The following is a 13,016-nucleotide window of genomic DNA, read 5'->3' as shown; positions in this document are numbered from 1 at the left end:
ATGTAATAAAAACCAGGTCTCCAAACATTTTTTTTAAAATTTATGTAAACACCTAAGCATTACAATTTGCAAAGATCAGTTTTTTAAAGCTGATTGGCAGAAAGCTATGTACAAAAGGATGGTTTATCTTCTATGGGAATATGCACACGTGATACGCTCACCCAGTATAAGGTCTTTTCTGACTGGAAGTTACCCGCAGAAAGCCTCATTAGAACCTGCTGCAACACTTTGGATAGAAGAGGAGGAGGAAGAGAAAGACAACTTTTGAACCTGAACATGCAATCATGCTCGAAATAAACAATCTGTTCCTAAAGTGATTGTGCAAAGGAGTGAATCCACGACATGGACTAGAATGAATCCTGAGGACGGCCTTTAGATTCTCAGAGCGCAATTTGCAATCCCAGAGCAATAAACCTCCTATTTCTAGTCCTACGAATGAACTTTTAGGGTTGAGAGCCGGTTACGAACTTTTTGTACTTTTCGTGACCACGAATTGAACTTTGCAGAGATCAAGAGGAGGTTAGATAAAAATATGGAGCAGAGGTCCATCAATGGCTATTAGCCACCATGTGATATATATATATGTGTGTGTGTGTGTGTACATTTTTTTTGGCCACTGTGTGACACAGAGTGTTGCACTGGATGGGCCATTGGCCTGATCCAACATGGCTTCTCTTATGTTCTTATCATGAAACAACAAAAGGCACAAACCTTCATAAATATAATGAAAATCGTGAATATGTGACATATTTCCTCTACCCCATGTGCATCCTTCAGTGGAAACGAAGGTGCGCCTACTGATAGAACTTTTTTCCAACACTGCAGGCATCTCGATGGTTTCACTTCTATGGGAATTCTTTGATGCAAATTAAGAATGTAGCTCTGTCGGAAGCTTTTCCCACACTCCAGGCATTTATATGGTTTCTCCCATAGGGGAGTTCTTTCATGGGAAGACAGAATGGAACTCTTTCTGGAGCTTTTCCCACCTAGGCCAGGGGCGTCAAACGCATTTGTTACGAGGGTTGGATCTGACATAAATGAGACCTTGTTGGGCCAGGCCATGTCAGGTCGGGCCATGTGTGTTCCTATTTAAGATTAGCTGGCAGAGATAGAGACTTATAAAGGACACAAACACAATTCAAGATTTTTTTGTTACAAAATATTTAAGATAAAACATGTTTAAAACATTGGCACTCATTGATCTTAAAAGTGCTTTCTTTGTGTTTCTGCCATGAGATCCAGGAAACTGGGCAAAGGAAGTTCTGGCTCTTTCCTTCCTTCCCCAGGGGACTGGGGGAGGTGGAGCCTCAGCCAATAGAAGGAAAGGAGGCTTGGCTCAGTAGCTCTGCTCTGTGATCGAGAGAGCCTGGAAAAACAAGCTTTGCCTCCCCGCCTTGCTCCCCAAGGAAGGAACCTCAATCAATGGAGAAAATAAACATTTTGCTCCATAGCTCCTGTGTAATTGAGCAAGGCTGGCAAAGCAAACTGTTATGCAGAAGGAAGCAAGATATAGGGAGAAGGAAGCAGATGACAGCCTGACAGGAGCCCTCCAAGGGCCTCATTCGGCCGTCCGGAGAGCATGTTGGACACCCCTGTTCTAGGCATTCATGTTTTTTCCTCTGTGTGAGTTCTTTGATGGGAAGATTGGAACTCACACTTTGATGGGAAGTTAGACTGGAACACTTTGTGAACCTTTCTTCACACTGCAGGCATTTGTATGGTTTCTACCCTGTATGAATTCTTCTATGGGAAATAAGACTGGCACGCAACCTGAAGTTTTTCCCACACCCCAGGCATGTGTATGGTTTTCCCCTGTGTGAGTTTGTCGATAGGAACTAAGATGGGAACTCTTCCTGAAGTTTTTCCCACTCCAGGCATTTATATGTTTTCTCCCGTGTGAATTCTTTGATGGGAAGTAAGACTGCAACTCTGACGGAAGCTTTTCCCACACTATAGGCATTTATAGGGTTTCTCCCGTGTGAATTCGTTGATGGGAAGTAAGATCAGAACCACACCTGAAGCTTTTCCCACACTTCAGGCATGTGTATGGTTTCTCCCCTGTGTGAGTTTTTGTATGGGAGGTAAGATGGGAACTCTGACTGAAGCTTTTCCCACACTCCAGGCATTTATATGGTTTCTCCCCTGTGTGAATTCTTTGATGGGAAGAAAGAGTGGAACTCAGAGTGAAGCCTTTCCCGCATTCCAGGCATTTATATGGTTTCTCCCCTGTGTGAGTTTTTTGATGAGAACTAAGATGGGAACTCTGACTGAAGCCTTTCCCACACTTTAGGCATTTATAAGGCTTCTCCCCTGTGTGAATTCTTTGATGGGAAGTAAGACTGGAACTGTAAGTAAAGCTTTTCCCGCACTCCAGGCATGTGTATGGTTTCTCAGCTGTGTGAATTCTTCTATGGGAAGTAAGATTGAAACTGTAAGTAAAGCTTTTCCCGCACTCCAGGCATGTGTATGGTTTCTCCGCTGTGTGAGTTTTTTTATGGGAAGTAAGACTGGAACTCTGACTGAATCTTTTCCCGCACTCCAGGCATTTATATGGTTTCTCCCCTGTGTGAATTCTTTGATGAGAACTAAGATGGGAACTCTGACTGAAGCCTTTCCCACACTTTAGGCATTTATAACGCTTCTCCCCTGTGTGAATTCTTTGATGGGAAGTAAGACTGGAACTGTAAGTAAAGCTTTTCCCGCACTCCAGGCATGTGTATGGTTTCTCGGCTGTGTGACTTCTTCTATGGGAAGTAAGATTGAAACTGTAAGTAAAGCTTTTCCCGCACTCCAGGCATGTGTATGGTTTCTCCGCTGTGTGAGTTTTTTTATGGGAAGTAAGACTGGAACTCTGACTGAATCTTTTCCCACACTCCAGGCATTTATATGGTCTCTCCCCTGTGTGAATTCTTTGATGGGAAGTAAGACTGGAACTATGAGTGAATCTTTTCCCGCATTCCAGGCATTTATATGGTTTCTCCCTTGTGTGAATTCTTCGATGGGAAGTAAGTTTAGCACACAACCTGAATCTTTTTCCACACTCCAGGCATTTATATGGCTTCTCCCCTGTGTGAGTTTTTTGATGGGTACTGAGATCTGAACTCGTCCTGAAGCTTTTCTCACACTCCAGGCATTTGTATGGTTTCTCACCTGTGTGAGTTTTTCGATGAGAACTAAGACTAGAAATCTGAGTGAAGCTTTTCCCACACTCCAAGCATTTATATGGTTTCTCCCCTGTGTGAATTCTTCGATGGGAAGTAAGACTGGAACTCTGAGTGAAGCTTTTCCCGCATTCCAGGCATTCATATGGTTTCTCCTTTGTGTGAGTTTTTCTATGGGAAGTAAGATGGGAACTTTTTCTGAAGCTTTTCCCACACTCCAGGCATTTGTATGGTTTCTCGCCTGTGTGAATTCTTTGATGGGAAGAAAGAGTGGAACTCTGAGTGAAGCTTTTCCCGCAATCCAGGCATTTATATGGTTTCTCCCCTGTGTGAATTCTTCGATGGGAAGTAAGTTTAGCGCACAACCTGAAGCTTTTCCCACACTCCAGGCATTTGTATGACTTCTCCCCTGTGTGAGTTTTTTGATGGGTACTGAGATGGGAACTCTTCCTGAAGCTTTCCCCACACTCCAGGCATTTGTATGGTTTCTCTCCTGTGTGAATTCTTTGATGGTAAGTAAGACTGGAACTCAGAGTGAAGCTTTTCCCACACTCCAGGCATTTGTATGGTTTCTCCCCTGTATGAGTTTTTTGATGAGAACTAAGATGGGAACTATGACTGAAGTTTTTCCCACACTCCAGGCATTTATATGGTTTCTCCCCTGTGTGAATTCTTCGATGGGAAGAAAGACTGGAACTGTAAGTGAAGCTTTTCCCGCACTCCAGGCATTTGTATGGTTTCTTCTCTGTGTGAATTCTTCGATGGGAAGTGAGGTTTCCACTGTGACTGAAGCTTTTCCCGCACTCCTGGCATTTATATATTTTCTTTTTGTTAAACATCTTTGGTTGAGTATTAATAACAGATACTTCAGTGTAATTTCCCCTGCTTGCAGTGCACTCTTTCCTGGTGTCTCCTTGACATATGTTTTGCTGTACAGAGTCATCCCTCTGTGTAGGACTGGAATTATTTTTCTCTTTTGGTGGGTGTTTTCCCTCCTCCTTCCTGGGTGCATCCAAATCTTCAAACTTATTTTTTGCATGTGACTGTATATCCTCTTTCCTCATCGATCGGTGTTCTTCTGCTCCATTCACTGACTGCCACAAGTCTCCTGCTGAAAGAAAGGGATACCTGGCGTGAGAACATGACACTTTCCACAAGTACCTACCCCAGTAGCACCTAAGGCAGGAATGTCAATGATGCTGCCCACAGGTTGCCTCCAGCCCCTGCAGAGCTTTTATCCTTCCCACACGCAACTGGCTGTTCTCACTTCTTTCCCCAGGGCTGCTTTTCCCCAACTCCCTCTCCTACTTTGCGTGAACAAGATTCGAATCCAAGCCTCTGTTCCCTCCACTGGCTCACTGCGGATTCCCTTTTTGGGAGAGGGAGAGAAGGAGCTGGAGAGATCCCAGAGGCAGAAGAGAGAGCGCATCTGATTCCCGTGGTGAGTCTCCTTGACTACCAGTAACGTTTTATTTTAGGTTGAGGTTTTCCTGTGAATGCACCCTTTTTCTGAGGGAGGGAAGGAGGGAGAGGGGATGGACACTTCTGACAAGCGATTTATTTAATGATGAAAGTTAAGATTCCAATAGCACCTTTATGACAAACAAATCTTATCGTAGCATAAAGCTTTTGAGAAGCACAGCACTCTTTGTCAGATGCATGGAGCTCCATCCATTGGATGAAGACAGCTGTTTTTCTTGAAAGCTTTATGCTACAATAAAATGTCTAAGTCTTAAAGATGCTACTGCAGTGGTCCCCAACCTTTTTTGCACCAGGGACCAGTTTAGTGGAAGGCAATTTTTCCACAGACCGGGGGTGGGGGAATGGTTTCAGGATGATACAATTGAGAACTTTATTTTGGTGTGGTGGTTAAGTGCGCGAACTCTTATCTGGGAGAACTGGGTTTGATTCCCCACTCCTCCTCTTGCAGAAGCTGGAATGGCCTTGGGCCAGCCATAGCTCTGGCAGAGATTGTCCTTGAAAGGGCAGCTGCCGTGAGAGCTCTCTTAGCCCCATCTATGTCAAAGGGTGTCTGTTGTGGGGGAAGAAAATAAAGGGGATTGTGAGCTGCTCTTTTAGACTGGATGGCAGGATATACATCCAATGTCTTCTTCTTATTACATTGTAATATATAATGAAATTATTATACAACTCACGGCCTGGTTGCTAACAGGCCACGGACCAGTACTGGTCCACGGCGCGGGGGATGGGGACCCCTGTGCTACTGGACCAGGTTTGATTCCCCACTCCTCCACTTTCACCTGCTAGCATGGCCTTGGGTCAGGCATAGCTCTGGCAGAGGTTGTCCTTGAAAGGGCAGCTTCTGTGAGAGCCCTCTCAGCCCCACCCACCTCACAGGGTGTCTGTTGTGGGGGGAGAAGATAAAGGAGATTGTGAGCCACTCTGAGCCTCTGATTCAGAGAGAAGGGCGGGGTATAAATCTGCAATTCTTCTGCTTCTTCTTCCTCTGGAACTAAAGTTTAATATCTGGAATTTGATGGCTAAGTATTTAAAAGACTTTTATGGTTCCATATATTCCAGCTCAATATGTCTCTCTTTCTCCACTCCCACCTCACTGGCTGCCTTCCATCCCTCCTCCTTTGCTTTTTAAAATTGTTTTGCTGTCATCATCGTCGACTGGGGAAGGCAATGGCAAACCGCGGTGTAAAAACCCTGCCATGAAAACATTTTGAAAGCAACGTCACCCCAGAGTCGGAAACGACTGGTGCTTGCACAGGGGACCTTTCCTTTCCTTTTCCATCACCGTTAGCGCTGAGTACCTTCTACCCTGTCTGAAATCAACACTTTATTTCACTCTCCAGTTTAAACAGATGAAGGTTGGGGGGGGGGGAATAAACCTAACAGGACGCTTTGCAATCTTTCTTAGTGGCAAGGAAGAAGAGCCCAGTGGCACCTAACAACATTTGTGTAGGCCATGAGTTTTTGAGAGGCCCTGCTCACTCTAGAAATAGCCGCGAGTCTCTTTTTCTTGATATCTTGGAGTGATTTCAGATGCCAAAGGTCAATAGCATGGATGAAAAAGGTGGCAACACAGTAAGCAGGGGTGGCCAATGGTAGCTCTCCAGATGTTTTTTGCCTACGACTCCCATCAGCCCCAGCCATGGGCCATGGTGGCCGGGGCTGATGGAAGTTGTAGGCAAAAAACATTTGGAGAGCTACCGTTGGCCACCCCTGCAGTATGGAACCAAAGAAAAGAGCAAACAGCTGTGTATGCAAAGTACAAAGTACAATTGTGTCAATTTCTCTATGATATATACAGTTACCACATCACACAGTAGAAAATAATTTCATTCTCACGGAAAGGTTCCATTGCAAGAATAAGACTTTCACTGATGAAATCCAGGTTCATATGCAAAAGGTCATATAGGACACACAGTCTCATGCAAAATTCTTCCATGATTTCTGCGTTGAATCCTGTAGTCCCCTGAAGAGATCTGGCTCCAAAGGCAAAGGTTCTCTTAACGTGTCAGTCGAATCAGGACCACGTCACGCGTAACAAAGCTCTTTCCAGAGCCCATCTGTTCCATGCAGTACAATATTCCTTATTAAAAAAAATATCGAGTAAAAATTTTCTGTATGAAGCAAAAACATTTTCAGTATCATGCAGCAAAATTTTTTACACCAGACTGTAAAATTTTACATGAGACTCTTGCAGTGGAACCTTCCTTGCGAATGAGATCATTTTCTACGCTGTGATGTGGTGTCTGCATACATAACAGAGAAACTGACACGGAGACTAAAGATTTTGGATTCTATTTTTTCTGCATAGACCGTTGTTGGCTCTTTTCTTCGGAAAGGACAAAAAGCAGGCCTTGGTAATGAGACAGGGAACCTCGGGGTCAATTCAGTCCTTCATTATCAGGTGCCATTCGGCAGCCTCTTTCTTCATCTCCCTTTGAAATCCCTTTTTAACAGGAATTATACTCTTGAGTCAGAAACTGAATGTCTTGGAAGCTTAAATGTTCCCCCCACTTGGTTTTTTCGGCCACTGTGTGTGACAGAGTGTTGGACTGGATGGGCCATTGGCCTGATCCAACATGGCTTCTCTTATGTTCTTATGTGACACAGAGTGTTGGACTGGATGGGCCACTGGCCTGATCCAACATGGCTTCTCTTATGTTCTTATGTGACACAGAGTGTTGGACTGAATGGGCCATTGGCCTGATCCAATATGGCTTCTCTTATGTTCTTATGTGACACAGAGTGTTGGACTGGAGGGGCCACTGGCCTGATCCAACAGGGCTTCTCTTATGTTCTTATGTGACACAGAGTGTTGGACTGGAGGGGCCACTGGCCTGATCCAACAGGGCTTCTCTTATGTTCTTATGTGACACAGAGTGTTGGACTGGAGGGGCCACTGGCCTTATCCAACATGGCTTCTCTTATGTTCTTATGTGACACAGAGTGTTGGACTGGATGGGCCACTGGCCTGATCCAACATGGCTTCTCTTATGTTCTTATGTGACACAGAGTGTTGGACTGGATGGGCCATTGGCCTGATCCAACATGGCTTCTCTTCTGTTCTTATGTGACACAGAGTGTTGGACTGGAGGGGCCACTGGCCTGATCCAACATGACTTCTCTTATGTTCTTATATGACACAGAGTGTTGGACTGGATGGCCATTGGCCTGATCCAACATGGCTTCTCTTCTGTTCTTATGTGACACAGAGTGTTGGACTGGATGGGCCATTGGCCTGATCCAACATGGCTTCTCTTATGTTCTTATGTGACACAGAGTGTTGGACTGGAGGGGCCACTGGCCTGATCCAACATGGCTTCTCTTATGTTCTTATATGACACAGAGTGTTGGACTGGATGGCCATTGGCCTGATCCAACATGGCTTCTCTTATGTTCTTATGTGACACAGAGTGTTGGACTGGATGGGCCACTGGCCTGATCCAACATGGCTTCTCTTATGTTCTTATGTGACACAGAGTGTTGGACTGGATGGCCATTGGCCTGATCCAACATGGCTTCTCTTATGTTCTTATGTGACACAGAGTGTTGGACTGGAGGGGCCACTGGCCTGATCCAACATGGCTTCTCTTATGTTCTTATATGACACAGAGTGTTGGACTGGATGGGCCATTGGCCTGATCCAACATGGCTTCTCTTCTGTTCTTATGTGACACAGAGTGTTGGACTGGAGGGGCCACTGGCCTGATCCAACATGACTTCTCTTATGTTCTTATATGACACAGAGTGTTGGACTGGATGGCCATTGGCCTGATCCAACATGGCTTCTCTTCTGTTCTTATGTGACACAGAGTGTTGGACTGGATGGGCCATTGGCCTGATCCAACATGGCTTCTCTTATGTTCTTATGTGACACAGAGTGTTGGACTGGAGGGGCCACTGGCCTGATCCAACATGGCTTCTCTTATGTTCTTATATGACACAGAGTGTTGGACTGGATGGCCATTGGCCTGATCCAACATGGCTTCTCTTATGTTCTTATGTGACACAGAGTGTTGGACTGGATGGGCCACTGGCCTGATCCAACATGGCTTCTCTTATGTTCTTATGTGACACAGAGTGTTGGACTGGATGGCCATTGGCCTGATCCAACATGGCTTCTCTTATGTTCTTATGTGACACAGAGTGTTGGACTGGAGGGGCCACTGGCCTGATCCAACATGGCTTCTCTTATGTTCTTATATGACACAGAGTGTTGGACTGGATGGCCATTGGCCTGATCCAACATGGCTTCTCTTATGTTCTTATGTGACACAGAGTGTTGGACTGGATGGGCCATTGGCCTGATCCAACATGGCTTCTCTTATGTTCTTATATGACACAGAGTGTTGGACTGGATGGCCATTGGCCTGATCCAACATGGCTTCTCTTATGTGACACAGAGTGTTGGACTGGATGGGCCACTGGCCTGATCCAACATGGCTTCTCTTATGTTCTTATCAAGGTCACAGAAAGTCACCAGCCGTTCCAAGGGAGCCCAGGCAACGCACAGTCCCAGGACAGATCTCTTCAGCCCCTACCTGCCAGTTCTGCCTCTTCATCACACCCCACGAGAAACAGCCCTTCCTCTTCTTCCAGCTGGGATATCAGGTCAGGTTTGGCCATCAGAGGTCCTGTTTATAAGCGGCGGGGGGAACAAAAGATTAGACCTCTTCTGTGTGCCCATCAATTCAACCATTCCAAATCTTATGGACTGCCCCTCCAGAAACACCCGACAGGCAACTAACAGGGTTGGGATGGAGTACAGTATGGGGTCAAAACTCATCCCTCACTCACTCAATTTAGTTTAATTTTTAGATTTATACCCTGCCCCGTCCCGCAAGGGGGCTCAGGGCAGCTTCCAACAATAAAACAACAGAGTTAAAAGAATATCATAACAACAGGCATTGCAAAACAGGAGCAGTGGAGCAAACAATCTTACAGACATAGGCGGTAAACAGCATGCGGCTGATGGCTAGAAGCATAACGTACCACCGTAATGGTGAAATGCCGGCGGAAGGGATGACTTTCAAAGGACGCCCGCTGGATTAATTAAAAGCCTGGTGGAAGAGCTCCGTCTTACAGAGCCTGCAAAACCTTGATAAGTCCCGCAGAGACCGGATCTCCATTGGGAGTTGATTCCACCAGGCAGGGGCCCAGACCAAAAAGGCCCTGCACACACGTCCACCCAACTGGCCTCTTGGGACCTCAGCCTCTGCATGCACAGACTGCAGGGGGAGGGGCGGTGCAGCATTTTCCCACAGAGTAGCAATAGCATTCTTTTAAAAGAGTTGTCCTCCTGGAGACAAGACAGACAGAAATATATAAAAGGCAGCTGGCACTCAAAACACTTAAAAAAAATATCCACTCAGGTCATTCCGAATTCAACCATTCCTAAAATCTGAAAGGATTAAGATGCCCAATTATGTCACATTCATGGCCACTCCACGACAGAATTGTGGGGCTGTGGAGGACTGGCTACATCAGAGGGGTGTGGCCTAATATGCAAAGGAGCTGCTGCTAGAATTCCACCCCTGGTGACTGAGGCCCTAGACAACCAGAGGCCTGCTGACATTACACTAGCATTTCTGGGCCTGTCTGAGATGGAAAGGCCGGATGAGGACTGAAATGACAGCAGAGACAGCAGAGTTCCTTCCACAGCCTCATCTCAGCCCAGGCCCAGCCTGGAGGAAACCCCCTGCTTAAATTGCCCCCCATTTCCAGCCCAGGACTCCCTCGGCACCTCTTCCGATGCCCACTCAGGAGGTTCAGGCTCAGAAGTGCCAGGCAGGGGCTCCCTCTCTGCAAGGAGAGCACAGAACCCTCCCCACACCAGAGGGAGGAGAGCGGAGGGGGGCAGAGACCACCAATGGGACCAGGGCAGGCAGCCTGACCTCCTCCTTCCTCCCTAAGAAACACCTCACAGTCACTCCTCACAGCAAGAAGGAGAAAAGGATACTTACTGAGAGAGGCCACGTTCCCATAATTCTCCAGCATGACTTCCTTGTACAGAGCTCTCTGGGCTGGGCGCAGCAGGCTCCACTCCCCCGGGGTGAAAATCACGGCCACCTCTTCGAAGGACACCCCCGCCTGCAAGAAGGAGAAGGAGGCATTTTTTACCTCACCGGAAAGCTGGTCCGGAGGGGGGAAGCCAGAAACAGAGAGAGTCGATTCACAGTGGAAGAGCAGCACGAAGAGGTGAGGAGAAGAGCCCCATGGGGACACCTCCCCCCGCATCAGCCCCCCTTGGGGGCATCTTGGAACCAGAGGGGCTGTCCTCCGTTGTATTCGGCTAGCAGCCTTGTGAGAAAGAGGCCAGAGAGGTCCATAGGATAAAGGACCAAATAGGTTTCTGTGGGAAATTCAGAATCGATACAGAGACTTTTGGAGTTGAGCCCAATCAAAAGCACTGTTTCTAATTCTGTTGCTTCTCGAAAAAAACACTTAAAAAAAATGAAACAAGTTTATTTCAAAATACAGAGATACACACGGAATCATCCACCGAATTATAGACAAGATCAAACCCACCCAGTCACCAAAAAACCCACAAAACCCTAAAGAAACCCAGGTTACGAACAATAATCAAGTAGAACAAACTAATTCCAAACTAGCATACATTGCTCATCTGTGTTCATCTCACTACCCCAAACTGGAGAACCAATTTGCTATAGTGGTTAAGTGTGTGGACCCTTATCTGGGAGAATCGGGTTTGATTCCCCACTCCTCCACTTACAGCTGCTGGAATGGCCTTGGGTCAGCCATAGCTATCTCAGGAGTTGTCCTTGAAAGGGCAGCTGCTGTGAGAGCCTTCTCAGCCCCACCTACCTCACAGGGTGTCTATCGTGGGGGGAGAAGATATAGGAGACTGTAAGCCGCTCTGAGTCTCTGATTCAGAGAGAAGGGCGGGGTATAAATCTGCAGTCATCGTCATCTGGACCAAAATTTCCATGTGAAAAATAACCCAAAAAAGGGGACCACTTCACTAAAACATTAGGCCTTTGTTTTAAGGAAGTGATTTTACCTAAAAGAAAGTACTCCCAACCAATGTTCCCTCTACGCTGCAGAGACTTGTGAGGAAAAAGTCTACTTTGTGAGCTACTGGCTGTAAAGTTGTGAGTTACTTCATAAATGACTGTGTTCTGGGGTCATCTTTCCTGAGCTAAGGCAAAAATCTGTGAGCTGGAGGCTAAAAATCCATGAGCTACCTTACGCTAACTCAGCTTAGAGGAAACACCGCTCCCGACATTTATTCAACCAAACGTCTATGGAAGGGCATGTCTTTAATTGCCAATGCAAGGCTATAGCGAACTTAGCCCCGTTAAGCAGCAGAGAAATTAACTCCTCCTTTAAAACAGGAATCTCAAAATCATCCCAAACGTTTAAGAGACAAATTTTAGCAGATAAGGGAATCCTGACATTTGTAATATAATCAATAAAAACCCATTCTAGACAGGGGGTGACTGAATTTCTGCCTTCCCAGCAAAGAACACTAGAATTCCCACTCCTCTGAGTGTCGCAACGGAGAGGGAAATATCCCTACTGTCTGCCACATTGCCACATCTCCACAGTGATCCTGGGTGCTTGCGGGGGGGGGGGGGGCAACAGTGGGAGGGCTTCTCGTGTCCTGGCCCCACTGGTAGACCTCCTGATGGCCCCTGGGTTTGGGCCACTGTGTGAACACAGAGTGTTGGGCTGGATGGCCACTGGCCTGATCCAACATGGCTTCTCTTCTGTTCTTATGTGACACAGAGTGTTGGACTGGATAGCCACTGGCCTGATCCAACATGGCTTCTCTTATGTTCATATGTGACACAGAGTGTTGGACTGGATGGCCACTGGCCTGATCCAACATGGCTTCTCTTATGTTCATATGTGACACAGAGTGTTGGACTGGATGGCCACTGGCCTGATCCAACATGGCTTCTCTTATGTGACACAGAGTGTTGGACTGGATGGGCCACTGGCCTGATCCAACATGGCTTCTCTTCTGTTCTTATGTGACACAGAGTGTTGGACTGGATAGCCACTGGCCTGATCCAACATGGCTTCTCTTATGTTCATATGTGACACAGAGTGTTGGACTGGATGGCCACTGGCCTGATCCAACATGGCTTCTCTTATGTTCATATGTGACACAGAGTGTTGGACTGGATGGCCACTGGCCTGATCCAACATGGCTTCTCTTATGTGACACAGAGTGTTGGACTGGATGGGCCACTGGCCTGATCCAACATGGCTTCTCTTATGTTCATATGTGACACAGAGTGTTGGACTGGATGGCCATTGGCCTGATCCAACACGGCTTCTCTTATGTTCATATGTGACACAGAGTGTTGGACTGGATGGCCACTGGCCTGATCCAACACGGCTTCTCTT

General features: G+C 46.6%; 1 protein-coding gene across 1 annotated transcript; it reads right to left on the bottom strand.

Moving 5' to 3' along the window:
- Window positions 1–1,865: 1,865 nt before the first annotated feature.
- On the bottom strand, window positions 1,866–10,727 carry LOC132584197 (zinc finger protein 208-like). Its single transcript, XM_060256010.1, is given in 4 exon segments — window positions 1,866–1,972; window positions 1,974–4,272; window positions 9,182–9,274; window positions 10,604–10,727. Coding segments are annotated over 4 exon segments (2,448 nt in total). The 5' UTR covers window positions 10,638–10,727; the 3' UTR covers window positions 1,866–1,950.
- Between the last annotated feature and the right edge of the window lie 2,289 nt (window positions 10,728–13,016).

Source organism: Heteronotia binoei, chromosome 1 (assembly GCF_032191835.1).
Source record: "Heteronotia binoei isolate CCM8104 ecotype False Entrance Well chromosome 1, APGP_CSIRO_Hbin_v1, whole genome shotgun sequence".
Classification (NCBI taxonomy): Eukaryota; Metazoa; Chordata; class Lepidosauria; order Squamata; family Gekkonidae; genus Heteronotia; species Heteronotia binoei.
This window is presented reverse-complemented; position numbering and strand designations above follow the sequence as displayed.